This window comes from Rhinolophus ferrumequinum, chromosome 12 (genome assembly GCF_004115265.2).
Source record: "Rhinolophus ferrumequinum isolate MPI-CBG mRhiFer1 chromosome 12, mRhiFer1_v1.p, whole genome shotgun sequence".
Classification (NCBI taxonomy): Eukaryota; Metazoa; Chordata; class Mammalia; order Chiroptera; family Rhinolophidae; genus Rhinolophus; species Rhinolophus ferrumequinum.
This window is the reverse complement of record NC_046295.1, coordinates 34730813-34758758: the sequence shown is the minus strand read 5'-3', so window position 1 is coordinate 34758758 and position 27946 is coordinate 34730813. Positions and strand designations below refer to the sequence as shown.

Below are 27946 nucleotides of genomic sequence, written 5' to 3'. Positions count from 1 at the left end.
AACTACAAGCTAGAGGCTTTGGGCCCATGCACCATGGCCTTGGACCAGCTCTGACCAAGCCCTTGCCCTGCCTGACGTTCCAAATGGAAGGGACGAGGTCCTGACCATTATGGTCTCTGTCTTTGGAGGCTGAGAAATCTCGACCTCTCTGTTTGACTCACCTCCGTGCCAGTGTTTAAAGTTAGTCGTCACTTAGATTCTGTCCCAGGAAATCGTCAGCATCGACTCCTTGTCAGTAGCAACGATGCCTTTGAACTGACAGTGTTTACTGGCCACAGCTACGGCTTCCTTTTCCTTCACGACAGCGTGGTGGCAAAGCGTGAGGTGTCAGACGGGGCCTGGCGGAGGTCCCACTGCTGGCTGCACACACATCCTTAGACTTTAACTTCTCCAAGCATTGAAACAAGGGGTAGAATTACTTCCCGAGCCTTCTCTTCTGTCTGATTCCATGAAAAGCTGTTAGGTTTAATTCTCTGTGGTTCACCTTACCTGACTTTGGTAAAAATGGACTAGTTGAAAGAATGGACTAGTTTTTATGTTTAGAATCGACTTCTTTTAATTCCAGAGGTGCTTTACTCAAAGGGAAGGAAAGACAGAAGGGAAACAAAGATGGCACATGCAGAGAGTGCATGCTCCAGGGAGATTCCGGGCGACAGTCTCAGACGCGGGGCTGGTTAGCGGCCACGCAACAGTCGAGTGGTTTCATTCCTAGATATGGACACTTTCGGGGGTTTCTGTGAACCTTGTAATAATAGCCTTTGAGGTACATGTTGTCTCACACCCTCATACCGGAGCCGTGCGGTGGGGCTGCGGAAGGAGGCCATGGCGAGGAAGACACAGGAAGGCCAGTGAATGGCGAAGCACTTCAGCAGCCACGTGTACAGCCAGCAGTCCCTAGCGTCTTTTCTCTTGCCCTGCTAATGATGAAAGTGAGATAAATGGAAGGTGATGCTTTGGGGTGTATCACCAGATGGCAGTTCTAGAATTAATATTTTAAATGTATGTAGAATCCCCAAATCTCATTTTAACCACTGATTTGAATATAGTTCTTCCTTCCACTCAAAAAATACTAAATGTGGGAGCGTGTATATTGAATTTAAGATTTGAAGTTTTCCTCTTTCTCTATTATCTTCCCTTTCTCCACCTTCTCCCAGTAGCAATCTATAAAAAGCATGATACAATTAAAGAGCCAAATCAAAGACAAGGGAGTGTAAAGGGCTCCAGATAATTCCCAGTTTGGGTTATCAGCTCCCACATAATGGAGAGTTGATTGTGCTTTATTTTTCCTATTATTTGAGGGGAGGTAAAACTCTGTGGAGGTAGGAAAGGTGCATCTGGAAGAAATCTGAATTATTCCCAACTCAAGATAAGTGTGCCTATAAAACGTTTCTGATGTCGGCTTTGGAATATACCACTAAAAAGTACTAAAGATCAGAAAAGCTTCCTTCACAAATTTGGTAAGACAGAGCAGTTAGCTGTAACCGTGGGCAACCCTGGAGGTCATAGACTAAGCTAGGAGAAATAATTATGCATGATAATGGGCAATTACAGATAATGGCCTTTTGGGGGTGGCAGAAAGTACACAGCCCCACAGTCTAGCCTGGAATGAACATTGAATAGCACATTAACTTTATAGCAAGCTGAAAGTTCAGCCCTGGAACAGCCGCAGTCCCCCAACTAAATAAAATCCCTGGCTTACTTAAAGGAAGCACTATGGTAGCTGCACTTCTCCCAAGGAGGTGGGGCTGGGAGGGGGGTGAAGTTTGGGGAAGGAAAGGAGGCGTCAGCTCTCCACCTGGCTGTGTTTGTCTCACTAAGTAGAGATGGTTTGGGGCCTCGAGGTAGGTACACAGTGAAGAGTTTGTTTGCTTTCCTGGCTCCAGGTTTGTGTTTGACGTTTAAAATAGCCCTGTCATGATTGCCTTGTGGGAGAAACAGATTGTTCCGCATTTCCTGATTACGACTTTAGGGAGTGCTAGCACACCGGACTGCACTCAAGGCTACTGTCTGACCTCAGAGAAGGCCAGGAGTGGAGGATTCAGCTCCTTTCCAGCTACACAGCATTCGGGAGGCCACCCCAGCTACAGCCTCGTATCCCGAAGATGAGCGTTTAGAGCAAGGAGAACTTTTTTTTTGTACAGTTATTTAGTGACTGCCTTGCTTATGGCAGAGAATGTTATCACTGTATTGTGATTGTGATAATAAACAATATCTAACATTTATTGAGCACTTACCATGTGTCAGAACCTTTCCCAGCCCTCTGTGATGTAAGTAGCAGCCTGATCGCCAAGTTACAACAGACACTGGGGCACGGAAGGGTTAAGTAACTGTTCCCAAGGTCCTGGGGCAGTAGGTTTCAGATCTGATCAAGCAGTTTGACTTGGGAGCCAGCTTTCTCAACCCAAGGCCCTGTTGCCTAGCATGCTGTGTAGTGGTGTGTGCCTTTTTCGCTGAAAGGATTGTTCCAGGCTTAAGGACAAAAGCCAGAGATCCCAGTTGGGACTTTATTGCTGATTGTTAGCAGCTCAGGGAGCTAGCTCAGAATGAGACACTGGACTCCAATTACTCTGAAATCGGTCCTGGAAAGAGGAGAGGTTTTAAGACAGGTTCTCAAACTTTTTAGTTAGAGGACCCTTTTACACTCTTCAAAATGATTCAGGACCTCAAAGAGCTTTTGTTTATGTGAGTTGTATCTGTCAATATTTATTGAATTAGAAACTAAAACTGCGAAATTAAAAATATACCTAATTCCCTTAAAGTAATAAATACATTACTCGTTAACATATTTTAATGAAAAATAAACTATATTTGTCCAAAAAAAAGTGAGGAGAGTGACATTGTTTCACATGTTTGCAAATCTCTTTGGCTTACTAGGACACAGCTGGCTGGCTTAATATCTACATCTTCATTTGGTTTGTTGTTTTGATTGAAATACATGAATAAAATTCAGCTTCACGTAGATAAATAGTTCAGATCATTGTGACTGTTCATTGATACGAGACCAAAACTTGACAAATAATAATTTCTTAAAAATTAGTTGCAATGATTCTGAAACCATGCTACTGAGCTTTTGTGCTCCGTTAAATTAAAACTCATTGGTTTATCTTGCTCTTCGAATGGATTTTTCACCCATACTTGATTTTGTAACCTCATGCATTGGTCATTTAGAAAATATTATTAGTTCACTGAGTTAAGCACATCTTCCAAGTGTTGACATGTTTCATTACAAAAATACCAGAATATCCCATTCATTAATATCATTACTGATCTCATCAAAAGAGTCTTTACATTTGAGAAGCTGTCAAACACATGATGGTGGTGGTTAAGTTTTCCAAAATTCTAATTTTTATTTGAAAGCTCAGATTTTTAGCAGCAGATACTGTCAGTTTTGTTTCTTGAAGTGATAGGCTCACTTTGTTCATTTTCAAGAAAATGTCTGCCAAATACCCAAGTCTCAGTAACCATACTTGGTCGTTAATCATTCTTTCAAGTATATGGTGTTCTCAATGTCAGAAACTTCCATACCTGTAGAGAATTTCTGTAAGAGTTTATTTGAGCCAAAACTGAACGACAATTGCCGGGAACCAAGATCTCAAATGCTACGGAGAATGAGTTTTGCAGTTTCTTTCATGCAATTTGGAATTAAGGAGGGAACGTAAAGAAGATTACATGAAGATGGGAGAAAGTAAGGCAGGAATTGGGTTACAGGCTAGTGAAGATTATGTGTTCCCTTGAGGGTGGTTACACTTCTGAGGGGTCTGAAAAGAGGCATTTCTGAGGTGTGTTACCCTGGATGCACAGAAACAATGGACAGGGCTTGCTTAAGGCAAAGATAAGCCTTTTACTAAAGAAATTACATGCTCAGGGAGTGACCATCCAACATGACCTGCCCAGTTAGGAATGTATGACCAGATCACCCTGTGTGGTTCCTTTCCTTAGCGCCCCCTTTTCATCCACTAAAGAAAAATTTTGTCCATTAAAATAAAAAACAGCGAGTTTAGCTCTTAATTCTAACATTTGCAGAAGTGCCTTCTTCAGTAGAATCATCCCCTGGATGTGCATGATGAGTGCTTCCCATCTTGTCACAAGATGAAAAAGACACACTTAAAAGTAGAGATTTGATCAAGCTATTGTTTTTTTCTGCTTCATCAAGGGCATCTTAAGCAAAGTTGACATGAAACATGTTTTGATTTTTTAAATGTTTTCCTTCATAGCCGAGCAGCAGTGCAGTCACTATGAGTGCAGCTTGATTTGTGCTAAGGCACCAGTGGCTTTCCCACCACCACTGCTGCGTCATCACCACAGACACCAACACAGTGAAAAAGGAAGGTCGCATCGTCCTGTTAATATGGAAATGCTTTTGAGCTTGTGGACCCTTGAAAGGGAGTTGTGGACAGGGGGTCTCCAACCACATTTTTGTACCTGCCGTGGTAAGATGGCATTAGAACACCTACCTCTGATGGATTTAAAGCAGTTCTCAACCTGCTGGTGCTGGCGTCACGCTGGTGGCTCTGAGCAGTTCTGATGCCTGGGTCCCATTGCCAGAGACTCACATGTAAAGTGGTCTGAGTTGTGGCTTGGTCCTGAAGAATTTTAGCCTCCACCCCCAGCCGGTGCAGCCAGGGTGAGCTGTGTAGAGGCAGATTTAGTTCCTGGGGAGCCCAGTCTCTCACAATTCAGTAAGTTATTGTCAAATACTTGAAACATTTTACAAGACAAATATACCTGACTGAAAACTGGCAATATGAAACTGAACTGGTATGATCTTGAGTTGAACAAAAGCTGTGTGGAACAATATGATGTGATATAATTTGTTTTTTTATCCCTTCACGTGGGGTTCAGTCCACTTTAGACCACCATCTGGGAGCTTCAGGAGCAACAACAAACATCTATGATCTTATTTTTAAAAGAAAGTTTTAGAAGCAGAATCTAAATCCCAAACCTAAAGGGTGCCGGCCATGAGCAAATGTAAGAATGTGTCCCTCTGACAGCTCCTGTGTTCAGAACCCTTCATGCCCAAGGAAAAAGACCCTAGTAAATTAAGACTACATTTTAAGCTGTCCAAATACAGTTCAGAGAAAACGTCTTCTGTGGAGACCTAAATATATGTATACAGTCAGTCCAATATGCGCCTAGTTTAAAATTTTCTCAGTATAAGAGGCACTAAAAAGGTTCGAGAAGGGATTCTCTTTATATGATCTCTTTTAGAATAGAGTACTTGATGGAGAGGTCAACTTCCCTCTTGTCTCATCCACTCCCCAACTCAAGCCTTGCTGCTGGCCTGTTGTGTGGCACTGCCTTCTCCAGTCTGCTGGCAGGTGTTGACAGAGTCCCAAACTGTCTCTGGCATCTTGCCAATGATAGGAAATTCTGAACTGGCCTAAAGAGGGAAAACCTCTTTCTTTCTTGGCCATGAGACATTTTCTAGTAAAGTCAGAGAGAAGGCATTTTGTCTATATCTGACTCCCACTGTAGGGCTAACAGTTTCTCTGGATGGCCCTGGGGAATTCTGAGGCTTATGCAGAGGGCAGGAGAAAAGGGAAGACACACAGAGAGAGCGGGAGCCAGGGAGGGGAGAGCAGAAACCCAGGAATAAAAACGCCCAGAGGTGCGAATATGTGTGAGGTAGGGGTTGCCACACTGCCATGGGTATTCCTTGGGACCACACAGTGAACCCTGTACTTTAAGTGTCTTCAGGTCCGTTGAGTATTTTTCCTTGGAAGAGAGTCTAAACTATATATTACTATGCCCGCAGCACCCTCATTCTCATCCTGTGGGGGACCCTGTGCTCCCCCTGCCCTGCTGTACCGGCTGTTCTCTTACCGTCCCAGAAACATTTTGTGTTGTGCCTCCTCTACTTAATACAGAATTCCTCTCTCCCTCTCTCTCTCTCCCTCTCTCCCTCCCTCCCTCCCTCTCTCCCTCCCTCCCTCCCTCCCTCCCCCCCCCCTCCCTCCCTCTCTGTCTCTTCTATGAAAAACCTTTTCTGATCCTTGAAGTTCTCCCTTGGCATTTGTCATCAATGGAGGGTGAGCTTCTAGAGAGCAAGGATTAGCTTCTGTTATTCTTGGGCTTCCCTCCTTGGTCCAGCACTTTGGGAGGTGCTGCCCACAAGGTTTGTTACTTACTGAGATTACTTACTGTGATTATTACTTACTGGGATTGTCAATAGCCCCAGGGCCACCTGCTTCCAATCTTGGTGAGCTCCCTTGGAAGGCCTGTATTTGCTCCCTACACTTTTATATTTTCTCCATCTTTTTCCCATGTCTCCTGGTTGGTTTCTTTGCTCTGGTCATGCTCAACGATCCATCTAGCTATCTCTTTCCCTCCCGCCCTCCCTCTCTCCATGTATCTCTTTCTCTCTCTCTTTTCCCGGACCCCTTTGTATCCCACACCTTTGAACCAAGCCTGCTCCTAACTTTAAAGGCCAACTTCAGGTTATTTATTTGAAACCTTTACCCTAAGAAGAAAAGTGAACTGGACACTTTGCTCCAGGACACCAAATTACATTTTTAAAAATTCCTTGGGGAAAAGGAGAAATCGGCTCTCACATAGTCCATGCCTGTGTACAAGAGTGACGTTCGTGAGCCAACATCAGCAGAACTTGTACTTTGAAGGTTGGACTTAATCTCAGCCTCCCTTCCTCACAGTTTTGTATTTTCCCACAGCCTTGGTCAGCCTCTCCTTCTGTGTGTTAGTTTCAGGATCTCTCCTTACTGCTGAGCCTGCAGCATCGCAGACTACATGCCTTGTGCCCCGAGGTACTGGACAGACTGCCTTGCACAGGTGCTCAGTGAGTTTATTGCATGGAACATGAATTGTTTCTTCGGCAGGGGAAGGTGACAGGTGTGGCGAGGTCCCTCATTCATTGTCACAGTCAGCAGGTAGTGGTGTGAATAGCAGGCATACTGCTGCCTCTATTATCAGGCCTCTCTGTGCCAGCTCTCCTTTACTGGAGGAAACTAATTCATTTCCTCAGTCAAGATGGCAGACTTCCGTTCTTGGAATTGTAGGAGTGCTGAGAGGGCCCAGGTGTCAGCTCATGGAACAGCTTCTCTCTCCATATATCTCCCTTTAGGTTTTTCTCCCTTGTAGAGGAAAAGTCCTGAAGGATCACCTTGGGTTTTTCCGAAGTCTAGGAAATGCTAGGAACTGATTAGTTTGGACCCAGGGTTGCCCTGCAGAAAATAACGCTAAAAGCAGGGAGTTGAGTAAATGAAGCCTTCATGTTGCAGTGAAAGCACACCCCACTGCCACCCTCTAGATTCCATGACATGCCATCATCAAATGACATGGACTCTTTCTTAAGACCTTAATTTTCCTTAAGAAAAAAAAATGGGGGAAAATGACTTGTACTTTTTCTATACTCTCCTAGCATTCAGCACATGTTAGTTAATTTTGCTCTCTCAGGTTTAGCAGTAAAAAACTGGTAACGCTTAAAACTAGAAACTAAGTAGGACAGGCTCCATGTGAGGTTTGGATTACAAAGACAATACCTGTTATACCTAAATTAGCCGTTTATATGAGATCATTGTGAATCACAAATAATCATATTGTAAATTGTAAATTTTGATTTCATATGTGATCTTTGATATAGGAAACTGAGATTTGGTTTTGTCATTCAGAAGGGAGTGTGGCTCCAGGTTTGAAGATAAAGGACTCAAAAGTGCAACCACTCTGGGAGTCTTGACACTAGAGAAGAGTGGGGAAAAAAACCTTCACATACCTTAAAATGAATTACTGGTTAACTACTATTAATATGCCATGGGCCGGGAGACCAGCATATAACACTGCAAGATCAATAAGGGTATTTATCGTGTGGTATTGATCGCTCATGAAGGAGTGAATCATATTTCACGCTGCATATGTTAGTGCAAAAAAAGTAGCAGAGGGATTGGGAAGCCTTATCAAAGAACTGGACTGTGGAAGGTAAATGTATGGAGCCACAAATAATGAGCATTGGAATAAAAAGTGATCAAGTCTGCAAGCAATGTCTCTGCTGATGAATGCTGGTGGTCATGCGTGTAGATACTTGCTTCTCCAGTTCCTCTCCTAGCTGTGGAATCCAGTCCTGCTGATTTTTCTTCCTTAAAGCACAAATTAGGACTGTACCAGTAATAAATGATAACACTTAAACCATCTAACTTCATACTTTGCATCTTGGCGGGGGACCTAGGGGTTGATAATTCCTGTAAGGGATCCACCCCTTGGTTAAGAAACCTACCACATTTTCTTGGGAACAACGCTGTTGAGCTTTCTCTTATTATTCATATCATTGTTAAGGAATCTTGATCAGTTTTTATTCTAGAAACATAAAGAGCGAGACCTGGAATATAGCTTTGTACGGTGACAGATGGTTACTAGACTTATCGTGGTGAAGACACCGTAAGGTATATAAATGTCGAATCGCTATGTTGTACACCTAAAACTAATATAATAATGTGTAGCAACTATAATCTTAAAGAAAGGATTTGCAGCAAACTCCCTAGCATGTTTCCTTTTCAGTATACTCCTGTGGTCTTTGTACTTAGTCAGTGTGCATTCGGCATGGGCCGGGCAGGAGGAACCAGTCAGTGAGGGCACTGATACACGTGGGTGCATTCAGCCCAGGTCAGTGGTACCAGCTCTCCGTTTCTACTGGGTTGGGTTTTTTTTTCTCTGATTCAGAAAATGATTATTAGCCTATTAAGAGATTGCACATGAAAAACCACTTTTGATGATATACGGATTTCAAAATGTATATGGTGACATTATATATTTTGTGACCTAAAAGTTAGAAATCTTACTATCAGGTTTATCTCCAGCTAATAGTGACACTAAGCCTGACTTAAGAGCTTTGATGACATCCAGTGTTGAAGAGAATGTCTCTAATTACTCTTCTGGGAATTCTGCTGTAGCACAGGTTGGAAAGATGGCTTATTCTACTTATATATATTCTTACCCTCCGTCAGTGTAGGCAAGAGCTGTATGTATGTTCCTTCTCAGGATGGAGTGAATATCATATACTCACTCAGCAGTTGAACGAGGGTGTGAAAGGAGAGCTGGGTGGCTTCCCTGGTCCCTGAGTGATGGGTAATATCAGTATAACTTGGTTATTTGAAGGGAATTCCCAGAACACCAGACATGCCAATGATTTTCATGAGGTTCATTTTTTTCCCCTATTACCACAGCCTCTGTATGCAAGCTCATATCGTGTTTCCCCGAAAATAAGACTTAGCCGGACCATCAGCTCTACTGCGTCTTTTGGAGCAAAAATTAATATAAGGCCTGGTATTATATTACATTATATTACCTTACATTACAATATTATATCGGGTCTTATATTAAAATAAGACTGGGTCTTATATTAATTTTTGCTCCAAAAGACGCAGTAGGCTGATGGTCCTGCTAGGTCTTATTTTCAGGGAAATACGGTAGTTACCTTTCAGGCCTGAAATATTTAAAGAGCCTAGTCTGTTCTGATCTGTAGAGCATATATACATACACATACAGAATAGACTGTTCTAGCCTTGTCTATTCTCCTTCCTTTTTATTCTCCTAGATCTTTTGTGCTTGGGTCAGATTAATTTTCCTGGAACGTTTTTATGTTACCCTCTTGCTCTGCAAACCTTCGTTGACTCCCTGCAGCCTGAGGAGAAATCAGAAGTCCTTGGCTGGCATTCACATTCAAGGCCCTCCACAATTTGACCCTGTGTAACTTTCCATTCTCATCATCTGTTGTCCCTTGACATGAACTCTGCACTCCAGCCAGGCTCGTCTGGTCACTGTCCCTGGAACATGTCTTGTCTTTTTCCCCCTTCGTGATCCTAGTGATACATTATTCTCCTCCGTTGAGTGCCTCCACACCCCCGCCATCTCTAAATCACCCCCATCCTGGCTCATGTCTCCACAGCCTTTGCTGATGGTGACATCTGCCTAAACTGTCCTTGTGGCGATTAGACTATTGCATTCAAGGTTTCTATGCTTAATTTTTTTTCCCAAATAGATGGCACATTCTTAAGAAATGAAACATTTTCAGTATTTCTTTGTGTGTTTGGCATCTAAAGCAAAGCTTTGGACATAGTTGTTATATGATAATTAAAGAATGAATCAAATATAAAGACAACTTAAGGTCAAGAATAAGTGATTTTGTGTTACCTGCTCCTCTGGATTGTCCGGAAGCCTTATGAGGAATACTAAAGTTTGACTCTGGACTCTGTGATGTTATACCTAATAAAGTGCCTGGCAAATAGTAGGGGCCTAAGCAATGAAATAAGTTTTCTTTCAATGGATGAATTAAGCTTTTGTGGTTAGAATAAATGAAGGAAGCCTGGGTGTAGGCCGTGAGAATCAGAACCATTGGGCAGCCTCATATGTACAGCACCCACGAGTTGTGGTCCGAGGTCAGTGGTGATGTCAGTGGTAGCCCATCTTTATTCAGTGGAACTTATTTGTATACTCGTCTTGGACAGCCAGTCAGGACTGTCACAGTGATGCAGCCAGGGGGATAATTTATGGAGAAATTGCTTTGAGTCTTTAGAGGAGACCAGTGGTTCTCCATCTTTTGAGTGTATGCGAACCTACTGAGAGCTAAAACTCAGATTGCTGGGCCTGACCCTCAGAGTTTCAGACTTGGGGTGTGGGGTGGGCTCCGAGAATGAGTGTTTCTGTAAGGTCGCAGGTTGTGCGGATGCTGCCGATTCGGTGACCGTACTCTGAGCAGCACTGGCTTAGACACATGGACTCTGATGGATGTTCATTTCCTCCTTGGGAATTTTCCAGGCGCAAAGAGGCTGGGGGTCATACAGCTGTTTTTAACATTGACCAAGGGTTTTAATTTGGAACTTTAAAATACTGTTCGGTGATTTATAAAATTCAGATTTTGGTAGTTTCCTGTATCCTTGGATCTAGGTCCTCTCTCTCAGCATTTTTAAAAATGTCACTTTTTAAGAGTGCTTAAACGTTTTAAGAGTGTAAAACATTTATGCATCTACTCTTATGAGCTCAAATGATTTTTATTATTTAAGTACTGGTATGAAATGAAACATTTCTAATATATATCTTAATTTATTCTTTTGTTAAAATTTATTCTTAATATTCAGTATAATTTGAAGAAGGAAATGAAATATGGTTGTGGAAAGGTGTTTATTAATTACAGTCAGCTGTAGCTAAACAAATCCTTGCTGACATAACTTTTTTTTTGAGGTTTACTCTACAGTCTGTTGAAGCCATTCTCTTGTCACGTTGAGAGTTATTACATCATTTTGTTGCTGAGCAAACTGAGGCCTCATAAAAGGTCCTGACTAAGGTTATGATGCAGAAATTCAGGAACCTGTGCCTTAATCCTAGAATGCTGCGGTATTTGCGTTTCTATTTAATTCTTTATCTGCTCCTGTATTTCATATTTTGTAAAAGAGCCTTGCTTTTGACGGACAGGCCCCAAGGGATATCCAGCATTTTTCCACAGCAGGGGTAGGGATACACATTTAAAATGCCTTCCTCAGTGTCTGTGAGATCGTATACAGATGTCCCATTAAATGCTTATGACTGGGTGGTAAGAACATGTCATTCGTTCCTTTTCTGGTTTAAACATCCATGTAATTTATCATTTTGGCAGAGTTTCTATTGCTCTTACAATCAAGGTAAACAATACAGACCCGGCATTGCAAACAAAAGAATTAGGTAGTGAACACCACCTATGATGTCACTAAATTGGTGTTTAAAATATGAGAAAAGGATCAGTGGGGAAGTTGAGGAGGAGAGAGTGACATGGACTTTCTCCAGACACGGTGTAGAAGAATGGAATTGGAATGTCTCATCTCATTAGTTGGGAAAAGGAGGAGAGAAGAAAGGGAAGCAATATAATAAAATAGTGGCCTGACAGTGCGTTGACAGGAGCCAAACGTGGATGGAGGAGGTATCCTTTCAGAGAAGAGACATTAGTGCTGACTTTAAAATGAGCCCGCGAAAATATGTTTTGTAGATCTCACCCAGACCTTGCACCTTTAGTCATGTCTCCCCACCCCGCACCCCCCCCACACACACTCACATGCGTTTTCTCTTTCTCTTTCCACACGTTCAGCTGGTGGACACTTCTGAGCACCTGCTCTGGGCTGTGCATTGCTTGTCCTGGGAATCTGTCTCCATTGGCTTCTTCTCCCTGCCTACGTATGCCCAACCCTTCTTTACGTTTTAAAAATGAAATAACAACATCTTCTTGTTCCCTGAAGCCTCTATTTATTTCCTCACATTTATTTCCATGCCAGGCTACTTAAAAAACCATTGTTCGTTGATCCTTTCTACAAATATGTACCACATGTGTCCGGCAGCGCGCTGGGCACGGGGTGCAAGGGTGAGCCAGCAGGCGTGGCACGGCTTGCTGGGTCTTACATTTTGGCGAGACAGAAGGATCATGGCTTCTGTCTCCTCAGCTTACCTGCCCCTTGCCTTCTCATAGGCTTCTGCTCCTTCTGTACTAAAACCACAAGGCCCTAACGACCTATCCTGCTGTTGGTCTTTCCCAGAACTAGTTTTGCTTGATCTCTTAGCAGCAGGTGACAGCACAGCCTGTCCCCTCCTCAATCCACGTCAACTTTGGCCTCTGGGATATTGCATTTCTCCTCAGTTCTTCATGACTTCAGCCTTGACTCTCTTCTCTCTGAACATGCTCTTCTGTAACGACTCCCTCCTGTTCTCCCCAGATGCAGCTGGCATCTCCCGGTGGTGACTCCTGAATCTCAGCATCTAACTTCAGCCTCTCCCATGAGCGCAAGTGTCAAGTTTCTCACTCTCATTCATCTCCTCCACTTGTGTGTCTCTCTGGCATCTTGATTAAGCAGAACTTACCACCTCCCGCTCCTCTACCACAGGCTTCCTGCTCTTCCCAACATCTGCTTTACGTTTCTTCGCCTTCTGCATCTTAAATCCTGATGTCTCATCCGTCCTCCCGTTCTGTTGAGTTCTGTCTCCCACATGTCCCTGGCGGGTTCCTGGCACAGGTCCCGTCCCCTCTCCTGCATGAGTCCCCTAGGTCTCTCCCTGACTACTTCAGTGTCTCTCTAGGGGATCTCCCTGCTGCGGGTCTCTCTTCCCTTCACTTGTCTTGAGAATTGCCATCAGATAAATCACCCCAAAGCACAGCTCTTGCCTTCTCTGCTCCTTGCTCAGAAATCCTCAGTGGTCCCCACCACACCCTGACGAGGCCAAAGCGCTGGACTGAGGCTTCCCCACTCCCACCTGCTTCAGCCCACCTCTCAGACTGGACCTCGCTTTCCATTTTTTCACTCAATTCTTCAACCTGGTGCCCTGTCCATCACTCCCCAGTTCTCCTTCCACGTTCCTGCTTCCATTCCTTTGTCCTTGCGGCCCTTTTCTCATTACTCTCTTCTTCACATTTTTCATCTAATTCCTGCCTTTGCATTCCTGTCAAGGTTCATGGGTGTGCCTGTATGATAATGATAATCCTGTTATTCTTTATAATCCCATAATAGCTTTCATCCTAGACTGTAGACTGCCATTGGGCAAGGGCATCCTGACACCTTGTAGCCATATCAGGCACCTGGACCAACTCTTTGAACATTGTTTAATAAATGTCCATCGGAGTCCATTCTGTTACTTGTTGGAATTGACACAGTTTTAAAGTCTAGACGCTGGGCTGGCAAGCTACGGTATGTATAGTCTGGAGGCCATGTCTGCCCACTGCCTGTGTTTGTGAATAAAGTTTTATTGCAACACAAAACTACAAAACAACCTGTATATTCTGCAACTGAATGGCCCACAATGCTTAAAATATTTACTAACTGACCCTTTACAGAAGTGTCTACCCCTGGTCTATACCATTGTTCAGACTTCAGAAGGATAAGGTTCCAGCTGTGGAAGGAAGTGAAGGAAACGATGTTTGCTTAAACTCTTAACCTCTTGCTTTGGCTTTCTGATATATCTATGTGGCTACCATAGTAAGGGTGCTGGGATTCCTTTTATTGTCTTATGAAAATGAAGTCCAGTTAATTTTGTTGTAAGCATGCTGTAGACAGCCAGGTTAATTAGATTTGATCTCTAATTTCTTGACATTAGGACAGAATTTCTGGGTAGAATTTACTGGTCAGGCTTCACATAATTAAAATGACCCTTAAAATGTGTTTGGTATTCTCAGTAAAAATAATCAGCAAGAGTCTGTCGTCTGCCCAGAATTATGCCAACCTTAGAAGCCCCCCTTTGGTTTGGCTGCAGAAGAGGCAGCATGCCCAGGTGCCTTGTTCTGCAGTTCTTGAGGAGAATGGCCATGTGTTGACGAGGTTTAGAGGTCAAGTTTTGTGGCTCCCCAGGTTAATACCATGTTGGCCTTTTTTTTTTTCTTTCTAGAGGGACGTATGGTCATCCAGGATATTCCTGCTGTCACCAGCAGAGGGCATGTGGAGAACACACCTGATCTGGTTTCGGACTCGACCTACTACAGCAGCTTCTACCAGCCGTCCCTGTTTCCTTACTACAACAATCTGTACAACTACCCACAGTACTCCATGGCCTTGGCTGCTGATTCCACTTCTGGGGATGTGGGAAGCCCCCTCGGGGGGTCCCCCGTGAAGAACAGCCTTCGGAGCCTCCCAGCGCCTTATGTGCCTGGTCAGACAGGAAACCAGTGGCAGGTAAGATGTCACCCAGAGGGTGAAGTGAATATGTGACACCCATCCCTACACACCCACACTTCGGCTGGTGTGTGTGCACATTATACAAAACATGTGAAGAATTTTTCACTCTACCTATAACATCATTTAACCCCAGAAGTTGGCTGCAAGGAGTTGTAAAGAAATATGCATATAGTTGTTTGCTTTTTCAAATTTTACTTTTGTCATTTTTCAGAACTATTTGGCATACATACCCAGTGGCTGGAGTCAAATTCACAAGTCACTTACTGTAGGACACCCTACCTCCTGCAGTCTTGCCCCAACTTTCTTTGAGCAGCTTAGAAAATGCTGGGTGCAGCCTTCTGGGTGGGGGTAATCTTCGTGATGGATTTGCACCCTAGGAAGGAGAAGTGTTGTAATCTGTATGTTTGGTGGGAGAAAGGTAAGGAAAGGAATTAGGTGACTGCTGTGCTGGGCCAACGTCAGTGCATTATTTATTTATTTATTACTTGGGTGCATTTTAGCTGGGAATGGAGGTCAGTCTTTCATACTCTTAAGTATACATTTTTAAAAGGGTTCAATCAAGAGCTTTTAATATTTGGGGTAAAACAAAGCCTTTTGCAATGTCAGGGAAGAAACATTTATCTCGAGCTGTTCTGCTCCCTCAATTTTAACCATTTCCATCATGCCACTATGTTAGCAGCAGATCCAAGGCACCAGAAGCATGTACAGGTGGGATTACCCTGTTGTGGGAATGTGTACACACGAGTGCTGGGACTCAACACTGCCACGCCCCACTCCCACTGTAAGATGTTACGATTCTGGGAGAATTGTGCTCATTTTGGATGCATTTACCATAGTCAGGCTTTCTCAGCGGGGCTTTGATGCCAGCACAATGCAGTGCATACATTTGAGAGTTTAAGGCAAGTCTTTGACCTTCTTATGTCCACTTTTAAGAAAATGTGAGATGAATTTTTTTCTGAGTAATTCTATTCCATTTTGCATTGTTTAGGCATAGGGAAGTTAATATTCAAAACACCCCATTTTTTTTGGATTCTCTCACTACCCTTAGGAATCTGACTTTTCCAGCATATTATATGTGAGTTTTAATCCCCTGGGCTACACAGTTTTATATGTTTTCCATACGTTTTATTTTTAGAATCATACTTTTAAAAAAGGGAGCTTAAAGCATTTTGATGTTAGAATTGAGAGGTAATGTGAGTGTAAAGGAAATGCGATGATTTATGGGTCTTCAAGCTGCACCCCTACAGGTCTGTCAGAGTACCAGCTGGATTTTATGATTTGGGACAGGTTTTAGGTTGATTTCTAGTAGAGACTCTCCTCTCTGAAAGGAGAAAGAAGTATCTTGTGGTTCTGAAAAACCCAGCTCATCCTGCAGATTCCCAGGAACCAGGGACCACTACTGGAGTGTTGTGGTTCTCTGGTTGCTTCAAGGATAAAGCAGGAGGGTCTGTGAACCTGCTGGCTTATGAGAAAAAGGATGAGAAAGAAAAATCTTAAGTGTTTTCTTAAAGAAAGCTCATAATCAGCTTTCCAGCAGAGCCAGAAATCTCCTAAATTAATTTACCTTCTACTTTGTCAAGATCTTTCAGAAGGCGTATGATGGCATATGATGCCTGACACACTAATATTTATTCTTACTCTACCTGGGAAACCTGGGAAGGGAATGGCAGAGGCCTTGGATTTCCTTGGAGGTCCCTTACAAGGCCCCTTCTTGAGGATAGCCAGGAGGAGAAGGGTTCTCTTGAATGGCAGTGTTGCTGGTCTTGGAGAGCTGCCTCAGCCACTGTGTGCAAGGAAGGATTCCCCTGGGTAGGTTTTTGTCCCCCAGCTTGCAAAGGTGGGAGGGGACACCTTAACCACACTTGCTTAGTCCTGTTGCGGGGCATGCGGTGTTGATACTGTTCATGCTTTCTCTAAACCGCTGCTTACTAGACTAGAGAGAACTGGCCCTGGTCTGAGGCCTAGGAGAGATGCTGAGGCATCATTTAACATACGAGTTTGTTTTCCTGGAGGGCTGGGCTTAAGCCTTTCTATTATTTCAGCCAGTCACCTTTGGTAATATAGTCTCATATAACAAATTGCTTTGCAGACGTTGGTCCTCCTCTGCTACTGTGGTGGGTGTCATTCCTCTTAGTAAATAATAACACGGATAATGAGCAGTAAATCTCCGTCATACCCCGAGGAGGCAGATAGTATTGTCTCCTTTTTACAGGTGAGGATACTGAGAGTCAGTCAGGAGGCTGACTTAGCCATTGTCACACGGCCTCCAAACGGGAGAGCTGGAGTTTGAATCTGTACCTTTCTGGCTCCAAATTGTGCTTCTCAGCACTATCCCTTTATAACTGGGTCTGCAATAAACTCAGGGCTATGGAAACTGCCATCAAGTAAGGACGAATACAGAGGCCCTTTTTAGGGCTTGGAATTTCTACCTAAGTCCTTTGCTTTTCATTGGGGATCTCCTTGGAACTCTTTGCTGATTTTCCTTATTTGTCAAAGTTGGAAAATAAGCAGAAACTTCTAGAATAGTACTAATGTGTGGCTATTGCAGATGGCTGAGAATAGAGCCTCCAATGCTTTTCTGAAATGTGCCGTCTCAGCCATTAGTGTTTAAAATATGCTGGGTTCCTTGTTATTTGGAAGGTGCTTTTGAATCTGCATACACATTTTCTGTGAACGCGATTATCAACAAAGCATATCTAGGTGCACCTGCAACGTGTGTGTATAACATACAAAATGATCCTAACAATTGAGGGGACTTTACCATATGGTGACTCCATCCCTTCTAAGTGACATTTTACACGTCTGTGGATTAACCTTGCAACCAAATGTAAATGCAAGCTTGGCTTACAACATTGTGGTCATGTTCACAAAAATTAGTTTTCTTGAAAATAAACCCTTACATTAAAATGACAAAAGCCAACGTAGATATAAGCCATCAATTTGCAAAATGACAGGTGAAAATCAGTCCAGTGATTATCAGAGCTGAAATGGATCTTACACAGCTCTAGTTCACACCCCCGCCCCATCTCGCTACAGAGAAAACTGAGGTCCAGAGCTGAAGGGATTGGCTTAGCACTCACAGCTAGTTGGTGGCAGAGCCTAGACTGGAAACCAGGCCTGTTTAGTGAGGGGAACAATATGAAGTGCTTTGAGGAACATGGAATCTGGCACTAGAAGATCCATATTCAAGTCTAACTTGTGATTTAACTATTCATGTAGGCTTGAGGCCTTGAGCAAAATACTTAACCCTTTGAATCTCAGGGTTGTTTTTTTGTCTGTAAAGTGAGCATAGTACTACTACCTTCATAGGATTGTTGCATAGATACATCAGGCAGGGTAATGACTGAAGTAGATCATTACTGTGGAAGTTTCTTTGTACACCAAGAAATGCTATGCCAATATTAACGGTAGTGAATTTGTTTCATTAATCATTATTTTCACTTGGCTGTGCTCTTTTTTTTAAATCTTTTTAATTTTCAGCCTCTTGTTCATATGTATTTAGTTAGCTACCTCAGATCCCCGTTGTGACAAGATAGGATATACATAATGCACATTTTAGTTATCATTAAAGGACTATAAAATGTGAATGTGGACCAAGTAGGAATGCACGTGGAATAATTTTTATCGGAGTTGGGGAAGAATTTGATCCATGTAGGAAATACAAAACTGAAAGCATAGACAAAGATTATGATGGTGCAAAATACGTTTGTTAAGATGCATATGTTATAAAGAAGTATTAATTAAATAGTGAACACCTACGGATAATACATAGTTATAACCAGTGTTCAAGGGATAGGAACTGGATGGCTCAGCTTTTAATCAGAGTTGTGAGGGCAGAGGTGTAAGGGGCAGTGGTCTGGCATGTGGCCTTGCCTAAGCTCTTGATGTTTCTGCTGTTTCAGGAAGGTGTCCTGGCTCTGATCTTTGGACAATGCCTTGCTCCGTACTGGTGGAGGCTTCCAGAAGAGGGATAGGTGGGGGCTCCCCCTTGGTTGTTGCCATGTGTTTCATTCTCCTTTGTGGAAGGTGTCCCACAGCTGCACCTGGAGAGCAACTGTGCTGGTCTGTCCTGACTGGATTGTCCCTTAGTCCGACCCTGGCTTGATCCAAAGGGCCTGAATCTTAGGCAGTGTGTCCACCATCTGCTTTCTTTCTTTATTTTTTTTTAACTTTTATTTATTTAAGTGTGTTTTCTTGGACCCATCAGCTCCAAGTCAAGTAGTTGTTTCAATCTAGTTGTGGAGGGCACAGCTCACAGTGGCCCATGTGGGGCTCGAACTGGCAACCTTGTTGTTAAGAGCGCTGCTCTAAGCAACTGAGCTAACTGGTCGCCCCCCACCCCACCCCGCCATCTACTTTCTTGACTCTCTATTGCTAAGACACCCCACTTTCCTCCTAACTCTTGACCAGAGTGAGTCACCATTTTATATTATCCTCCTCCCCTTGCTGCTTTGTATATCAATGTATGCTGAGGGAACAATATGAATGTTTTTCAACAGACAGCTCCTTTCTGATTCCTAGAAAAAAATTGACTCTAGTGGAGATCATCATCATTTGTAAAGCTAGACGTCTTAGAGATTTGTAGTGAGGGTATTGAATTATTTGCAGAAAGAAATTGTAGAGTCGAGACTTCATGTAATAAGTCTCCCTATAAAATCAAGCAAGCCGCAAATAATTATTGAGCACCTACTAAGTGCAGAACCTCTAAGGAAAGACAGAGCAGATTGGCATCCCAGAATCCCAAGGTCCTTTCCTGTTAACGCCCTGCGTGCTGAGAGCTGCTGTAATTGCTTTAGATCTGTCTCCAGCCTTGGAGATTTGTGGCCCAATCATAGATTCCTGTCCTGTTGTGAAACAGGAATAACATTTGTGACACTGGAACAAACTCACGATGAATGGCTGGTTCCACTGACCAGCGGCTCAATTTCACTTCTGCATTTAATTGCCTGCAAAAGCTGTTTATTGCCTTGTGCACTCCTCCACGGCAACATTATCTCTTAAATAAACATGTTGTACCAGGTTGACAAGGGAGAGCTGCATATCAAGTGAACAGAAATAAATATGGGAGGACTCAGAGCTGTACCTGGCATCTCCTTTCAGTCCCTATGGCAGGCGCCCTCTTTAGATTGCTTTTCGGAAGCTTGTGCCACCAGATGTGTAGAGTCACATTGCGACCACAGTTGGGGTGTGGTCAAATGGCGACATAGGTCATTTCATTCCTCTGGTGGTTATTTTGGGCTCAGTCTGAAGTGTCCCGTGAATATGCTTGCCCATTTATGATTATGTACCTCCCTGGAATGCATTCATGTGTTAAAGAAACATGCCTGGAGGTCCTAGTACTATGTGCTAGGGATCTACCACTGAACCACAGACAAAAATGAGAAAAGTGGGTCTTGAGGGAAGGCTGCTGTTACCACCTGGAAAAAGAGAAGGGAAGTTGGGGACCATCTAAGTAGGCCTGGATTTGAAACTGAGATAGTTAGGAAGGAGACCAGCTTCTGGCACCCGAGCCTTGGAGCACAGAGAAAGGCGCCCCCTTGCGAGGATTCTTGGTATGGCGCTCCAGCACCTTTGGCCGGCTCAGGGCCAGAGGCCCCTCAGGGCACTTAATAAAGGAAAGCTTTTTGACTGCCTGCCTGATCCTACCGGTATAATGAGCAGCCTGAGAGTGGCCCTTGTTTTCACATTGCTTCCTCCTTTGTTAGCATAGCTCAGCATCAGAACAACCTGTTAACTAAAGAATGTTGAGAAGTGACTTACTAAGCACGCGCTTTGTGGGAGTGGCCATAGCCCCCTCACTTCTGTGGCCTGGTAACTTCACAGGAGGGTCCAGCAGTGGGGGGGAGAGGGGGAAGGAGGGAATATGAATCTAAGGTTTAAACCATTCTCAGGGAGACAATTATAATGAACAATCATTATTTTAAAATATCCCTGTAATTTAAAAAACAACACATCAGGGGGTAGAATGCAAAATCCACTTCAATGTTTAAGATGAAGTGGGAGACTTCAGAGAAATTTTTGTGTTTGTTGCAGGCCACCCCTCTGCACCGTCAGGCCCCAGGATAATGTGCATCTGTTCACCTCAAACTCCTGGGTAATTCTGGGCTGAGCAAGTTAAGTGACTTGCCTGAGCAACACAGCTGCTGATGGAGAGCCAGGCCCCAAACCTGGGCCTTCTTACCCTTGCTCAGGCGCTCTCTCTGAAGATAACTTGAGATCCAGTAGGCTGCCCACCCAGTCCCACTGCCCACGTCATCGACAGGTTAAACTATCCCTGGCTTCCCTTTTTATTGGTCACACTGTCTGTTGCTGGACAGACACTGACTGGCTTTTCCTCTGCAAAGAAAAACTGACGTTTGCAAGCAGACACAGGGAGGGTTTATAAGAACATACTCAATTTAAAACATTGAAAGCAATTTCTTTTCTCAGGAAAGGGTAATTAAAATAGATGTGGTATTTGACTTGGGCTATTAGGGCGAACAACCATAATTTGGTTTCTTAAAGGGGAAGTGTAGAGACATAGACTTCTGTTGATGACTAAGAGGGTTACAAGTTCCATTGCTGTGATGTGATGTATTTATTTTACATCTGGCCACTTTTGTGAGCTCTTATAAATCTAATAATTTTATAGTTGCTTATTTTGGGGTTTCTAGTTAGACAGTTATTTCATAGAAAAATGTTGATACTGACATTTGTCTTCCCCCTAAAAATACCTCCAGTTCTGATTTATGTTCTTTGTGTATTATTCAGTTTAGATACCAGTCATGGATGCTGATGTCATCTTGTTTCTTCTTTTATTGGGAATGTGTCTAGCAGTTCACTATGGTATATGCAGGATGTTATCTATGCTGATTTACAGAGAAATGAGGAAAATAGGACAAGTGGGTTTTTCCCAGTTAAATTATTCAGTTTTAAAAATTGTTATTGAGACCATACCCTCCAACGTAAGAAAAAAAAAGTGATGATCCTATTAAATGGCTGGATTTCTTTTTTTGTGAAGGCACGCATTTGGCAATATAAAATGTTGGCAAAACTATCCCTGTATTCCCTGCATTTTAAACATCTGAAGTTCAGTGAGAGTTTGGAAACCACTGCATCAGTCATTGTGTCACCATGACAACAGCAAAGTTCTTCAGGGTCTTCAGTATGTTTTTTTTTTTTTTAAGTAATTGTGTCAACTTAATTCTCAGCTTAACTCCTTAGAAGCAGAGGAGTGCTTTGGTCTTTTCCTTTTTTATGGCAGCCTTGTGAATACCCTCATGCTATCCCACCATTTTGTGGGAGTCCTTCACATGTACCCCAAGTAGGTCCTGCCTTGAGTACAATGAGGAGACAAGCCCTGCAAGGTCAGAAGGCCAGTCTTGGAGCATCTTCTGTTTAAAGAAATGTGAAAGTCACAATAGACCACAGGAGTTTTAAAGACAGTGAAGTGAGGTGTCAGACTCTCCCACCTTTGGGGGTCCCATTGCCTCTACCATGAACTTTCCCCCAAACAGCCTGTCAAGTCTTAGCCACGTCTATAATTTTCTCTTTTGAAGCATAATTCCTCATTAGGTTCTTCTCTTTTAAGAAGAACTAAAAAACCCAATTCTCTTGGGCCCTTATAACACATTCTTAATCCTGCAGGAAGGAAAGCTTCTGTTTGCCAGCGGGCACGTGAGGGCAGCAGTAGTCCTCTGGCCATCTGGTGAATCCCTCCGGAGCTTTGCAGCCCCACTTAATGCAGCCCTGACTTTCTGTTTCTAAACTACCACCTATTTAGATGCACTTTCCTGAAGGAATTGCTATTTTGTCTTCTTCTAGATGACTACACGTGATGATCATGAAAACCATCATCTGATTTTTATTACACCTTTTCCTGAAAGAATTGCTGTTTTGTTTTATAGAAAGTGTAATCACTTGCATGCTTTCTATCCTGCATCGAGGGCAGTTGCTTGTAAGAACTGGTACCTGCAATGGCAATATTCCTGGTGGCTCTTGGTCTGGAACCAAAGCTGAAGGAGATGGTGGACATTTTAGAAACTGAACTCAGATAGGTGATGAGAGGTGAGGCTGAGAACTGTTCCTTAATTACAACAGTGCACAGTAGAGTCATTTTTGTAGAGTATTTTGCTTTAAAAAATGTGTGTGTTATAAAAGAAAGTAGAATTGGTCTCTAGAAACCCTTGCGCTGGGGAAGGCAGCTGTGACTCTGAGAGAAGATCTAGGGCCAGGGGCTGGGCTCTGAACATCCTAAGGGACTGTTTTCTCAGCCTGGCTGAAGCGGCCCAGTAGCATCTCCGGAAACCCAGGTAGAATGTAACCTCGGATTCTCAAGAACCTCAAGGAGACTCCGGTAAATCCTGGGCTGTCCTACAGGTACATTTCCATTCTTACAGGAGTTCAGTTTGATGTAGATTGAGTTGAAAACCTTGGAAAGGGCTAATGTACTCCAGGGACTGCTCCACAATTCGGTTGGAGGCAGCAAGAAATACAATATCAATCTGTTGTGAGATTTTTACACAACCTGATCTCTGACACAATAGCATCAGGTTAGTAAATAATACAGTCACTTGGGGATTCTGTAATCTGCTTGAAAATGAGATAATCAGATCATAGCTTTTGAAAGCTTTCAGATTCAATTTGGTTGGGCTGGTTGCCAAAATTTTATCTGTCTTCCTGTTTAGCTTAACTTCTTTCCCCATTAAGCAGATATGAATATGATGTAAAATTAGTTGCTTCTCAGAATGTTTAAGTATGTGGATGAGTGATTATTAAATTTCTTGGGAGTCCATTCTTCTGTGGCCTGTTAAGTGTCCCTCAGTTGAATAAAGACCAAAATCAAGGCAATACATAACAGAAGCTGATTTTCTTCTTTGTCTTTTTTTTTTTAAACCAATTTAGGAATGCAATAGTAGAAAAAGAATAGAGTTACGAAAAATCTTCACCACATTACAGAGTGTGTACATAAACTCCTTCACACATTCATTGATCATTAATTTATCAAGTGCCACCTCCTGGCCTAGCTCTGAGCTAGGCTATCCCGACCCTCAAGGCGCAGCTCACAGTGGGTGGGACGAAAAAGGACACTGGAAATTCTGTGATCACTATTGTGATCAGAGTCTGCAGGTTCCCTGGGGGGGCGGTGATGCCCTGAGGACAGGAGGGCTCTGTGCAGTGGTGTGGGGATGGCGTGAGCTGGCGCCAGGACCAGTATGTTACCAGGATTTCACCACTGTTGTTGAGAATTTTCCCTGCATGCTGATCATTAAAAGCAGGTTGACTTTTAGTGAATTTTATATTTTTAAAAAATTCTTTACAGAGTCGCCGCCCTGATTGCCTACACCCAGGACCCCCTGCTCTCAGTGCCCCCTGCTGGGTACACCACGACCCTACGGGCGTCACCCGGCAGATGCACAACCTCTAGGGCAGGGCGCTTCATAAGAAGATTGGGAAGTGGGGGGGATTATCTCCTCATTTTATTTTTCATACCTTTTTTTTTTTTAAAAAAAAAAGTCACATCCTTTTTGGCAGTTCCAGGTTCTTATCAGCCAATAGTGAGATAAGGAAGGCAGACATAATTGCATGTCTTGAGTAAGCGAAAAATGTGAAGGAATGTTCTGTCTCTCCCCCGCCCGCCCTGCCTCTGTGTGTGATAGTGGCTGTGTACGATCTTGAGTTGGTTTTTCAACTTTTTCAAATTTAAAAAGCAGAAAATTTTCAGGGGATGAATTTTCCTTTCAAATATCAAACAAAATGCTTATGTACTTAAACTATTTCAAGTATATAATGGGCAGGTTTTTCTGTCTCCCTCTTTGTTACTAGATCTCTGTCATACCTATGAAAGGGCCCGGCTACTGGGTAGCAAACTCAAAAGAAGGGTCCTCGAGTGTGACTGACACCCTCTCACGGATGCTCCCACAAGTGGGAGGCCCCTGAGCGGAAGTGGAAGGCAAGGTGCAGCAGGACAGCTGTTAAACAGCCTTAGGGTGCTGGGCGCTTCACAGCTAACATTCCACTTAATCCCGAAACACAGCCCTGTCAGAGATTGGCATCCCCTTTTGTGGTGAGGAAACTGAGGCTCAGGCAGATGGAGTAACTGGCCAGTATCACACAGCTGCTAAGTGCGGGAGCTGGAGTTTGAACCCAGGTTTGCATGACTGCAGAGGGCACGTTCATTCCCGTGGTATCTCTGCCCTCCAAAAGCACTGCTTGGTTTTCCTTATGTGAAGCTTTGGGAGTTGTATGTTTTCTTGTAACTTACAGCATTTTATAAGATATGACATATTTTATATAATGTTTTCAGAGACTTGACAAGTTAGAGAGAAGGGAGGCCCAAGTCTTAATAGTATTAACCAATTTAAGTAATTAAGCCTATAGCTCTTACACATGGTTCTGTGCCGTCCCAGGCACATGCGTGCATGCGCGTGCGTACACACACACACACACACACACACACACACACACACACACTTCTGTGTAATTTGGGCCATTCTTGTTTGTTTTGCTTACTTAGAGATGACCTCTCTCCACCGTGGTTTGGGACTGGGAAGTGCCTTTCCATGCCAGCAGCCCACCTTGAGTCGGGAGTGCCCATCAGCAGTCACCAGCTTGCGTTTAGATTTTTAATACCAGTTCGGGTAAAGTGACGTGAATGTGTACGTGTGCTTACACTTAGAAGGTGGCCGCAGACCGTCTCACCTTGCCCTCCCGGCAGTCTATCATGCTCAGGACTCACAAGATACCGCTCACACTGCTGATTTATGCTAAAAGTATCCTAATGTTTCTGACAGCTCATGTGTGACATGAATATAATCCATATTTCTTAGAGCAGCTAATCCAAGTGGTTTATTTCCCGATACTGCTGATAGGGCTATATCTCTTGGTGTTGCAGCCATTGAGATTCTGATGGTAACATATTGTTTGTGGGTCACTGGTTTTGTCTAAAACAGTAGGTTGGAACAGAGTAGCAAAGGTTAATTAAGTTTGTCCGTCAAAATGGGGACAGATATGGATGCCTCTGATACTTCTGGTCTTAAAATCACAGTTTCTGAATGTGTGGTTACAGGCGGCTGATTTTCAGACTATTCAAAAAACATTCTTACTTTATCTCAAAGCAGTGAAAACAGGAGTTGTCAAAAGCTAAAGATAGTGAGTAGGTCTTTTTCTTTTCGAATTTTTATTTGACCCAAACTGACAACATATGCTGGGAAGCAAGATCTCAAACGTGAGTAGGTCTTTATAACAAGCAGATATCCTAACTTAAAATGAGACAGGTGGCTTTCGAGGGTCTACTTGCTTTGGATTCTGCCTTCTCTCTGCTTAATCCCTATGAGCAGAACCACGTTATTTGATCTCGCTGAGCCGTTTCTTTCTGTTAATGATGATTACATTATGGGGACTCTATGAGCTGACAAGTCTCTATTATCTCTTAATAAATGCTCATTTCTTACTCTGAAATTCCATTAGTCCTGTAGTCAATAACCAACATTTTTCTCAGCAAAGTTATGTTAAGATTGTCACCATTACAAGCCCTATCTGCCTATCTTAAGAGGTGTTATGTAATGCTTTCAGAGACTTGACATGTTAGACTGAGAGTCCTATGTCTTGATAGTAGTTATTAACCAAATACTAAAAATACAATTTTTTTCATGCCCTTTCCACCAGCTCTTTTGCTGAAGTTGTGTTTCCTGTTGGCTTTGACATAAAGGATACTTGCATCTCTGCCTGGTTCTGTATGATTTCAGTTGGGAAGTTAGGGTTTGTGTTTTAGATTTGCAAATTAGACAAGTTTTTAACCCAAGAGCTAGCAAAGCTTGCATAGATTTGTGATAATGAGGAAAGCATTAGACTAGTCCCAGCCAGCGACCGTCTTCAAACAGACCACCCTTTCTTTTGTGAACCCCCTGAAATACATCAGAATCCTTCAAGATTCCAGGAATAGGAGCCATTTTTACATTTGTCTTTTTCTTACTATGTACCTATCTTTAAAGTTCTTGCTTCCTTTTACCTGATTTATATACATCATTGTCTTTCAGTGATTTTAGACCAAGACTCACAGTAAGAAATGTTTTATATTATGATTCTGTGTATATTTATTTATACATATTGATAAACACAAAATGAAAAGTTTATAAAACAGCTCCTACCCGTACTATATACAATGGAGTCTCATATTTCTATTCTGTTTTATTATAGTCTGTGTCATTCCATTCATTTCCATACTGTTCTTTAAAAATATATGCTGATCTGCAACTTGCTGAATTAGTTTTGAGCCCACTAAATGGTCGCAATTCTGCATTTTGGAAAATATTGTCTAGAGGAATAAACTTTATTCTATCAGTACCACCAATACAGATGGTAAAACAATAAATTGAGCGACAAAAGTTAAAAACATTAATTTGGTTTTTTTTTAAATGTGGAAATAGTCACATTTTAAATGTTTGACTTTTAATAAGGATGAACAAAATGGACTACTAATGAACACAAGTATAATCCTGATATCATACGGGGTTTCCATCTCAGAGTTTATGTAAGAGTCATATGAGTCCCTATTCCATGCCCTGTCCAGGATTTCTGGGAATTGGCGGGTGGGGGATAGGGGCTTGCTTTATGTTCTAATAGTTTTGTTTCTGTGTTTCCAAACGACTTCCTTATTTTTCCATGGTGCATCTTATATCTTTTTTAAGTTTTTAAAATCTACTCTGGTATTAATATAAGCCTGGAGTTGATCTTGTTTCCTTCTATTTTTTTTTGAAAAGCTTACCCCACAAGTGTTTTTTTCACTTTCGTACACTGTCACAGATTTTCTGAAGCTTTGGGAAACATGGAGTTTACAACCTCAAACATCTTACATGCATCGTTTTTTGAATGAGTTGTCTTCTGTGCCTTCTCTTGTTTTTCCTCCAGAGTCCTGTCTGAGGAGGGAGCATCCCCTCCATTTTTGGACAAACAGATCTTAGGTTCTCCAGCCGCTGAGAGCTGGCCCTCAAACTCAGCACCTTCCCGCTTGCCTCATGAAGGCACCCACCCAGGCTTTGTGGGAATCTGTTTCAGGGGCCTGAGTCCTCACAAGGCCAGTCTCCCTGTCTCCTTTTCTCTTCCTTCCTCCAGGGAGGGGAGTGGAGGGTATTTCATCATATGAACACCTAAGAGAATGCGAGGTGGGCACAGTGGAGGAAGGTAACGAAGTTGGGCGAGAAAAAACAAACGCGCAGAGACAGGGAAGAAGGGAGGACAGACTGTAGCTGTAGGTAGGGCTTCTCCTTGTGTCACATGACTCAACATTTGCCCTGTTATTGTTTCAGTAGTCTCTGAAATGTGCACATAATAGCAATCAT

The 27946-nt window shown here is 42.9% G+C and overlaps 1 protein-coding gene across 2 annotated transcripts in view; it reads left to right on the top strand.

Annotated features, from left to right (window-relative positions):
• Positions 1 to 27946, top strand: part of DMRT1 (doublesex and mab-3 related transcription factor 1) — a 95113-nt gene that overhangs the window by 22667 nt on the left and 44500 nt on the right. The window contains exon 3 of one of the 2 annotated variants that reach the window (XM_033123781.1): positions 14341 to 14624. In XM_033123781.1, coding sequence (XP_032979672.1) covers positions 14341 to 14624 — 284 coding nt within the window. The remainder of the gene's footprint in view (positions 1 to 14340; positions 14625 to 27946) is intronic. The other variant, XM_033123780.1, reaches the window with a different exon arrangement.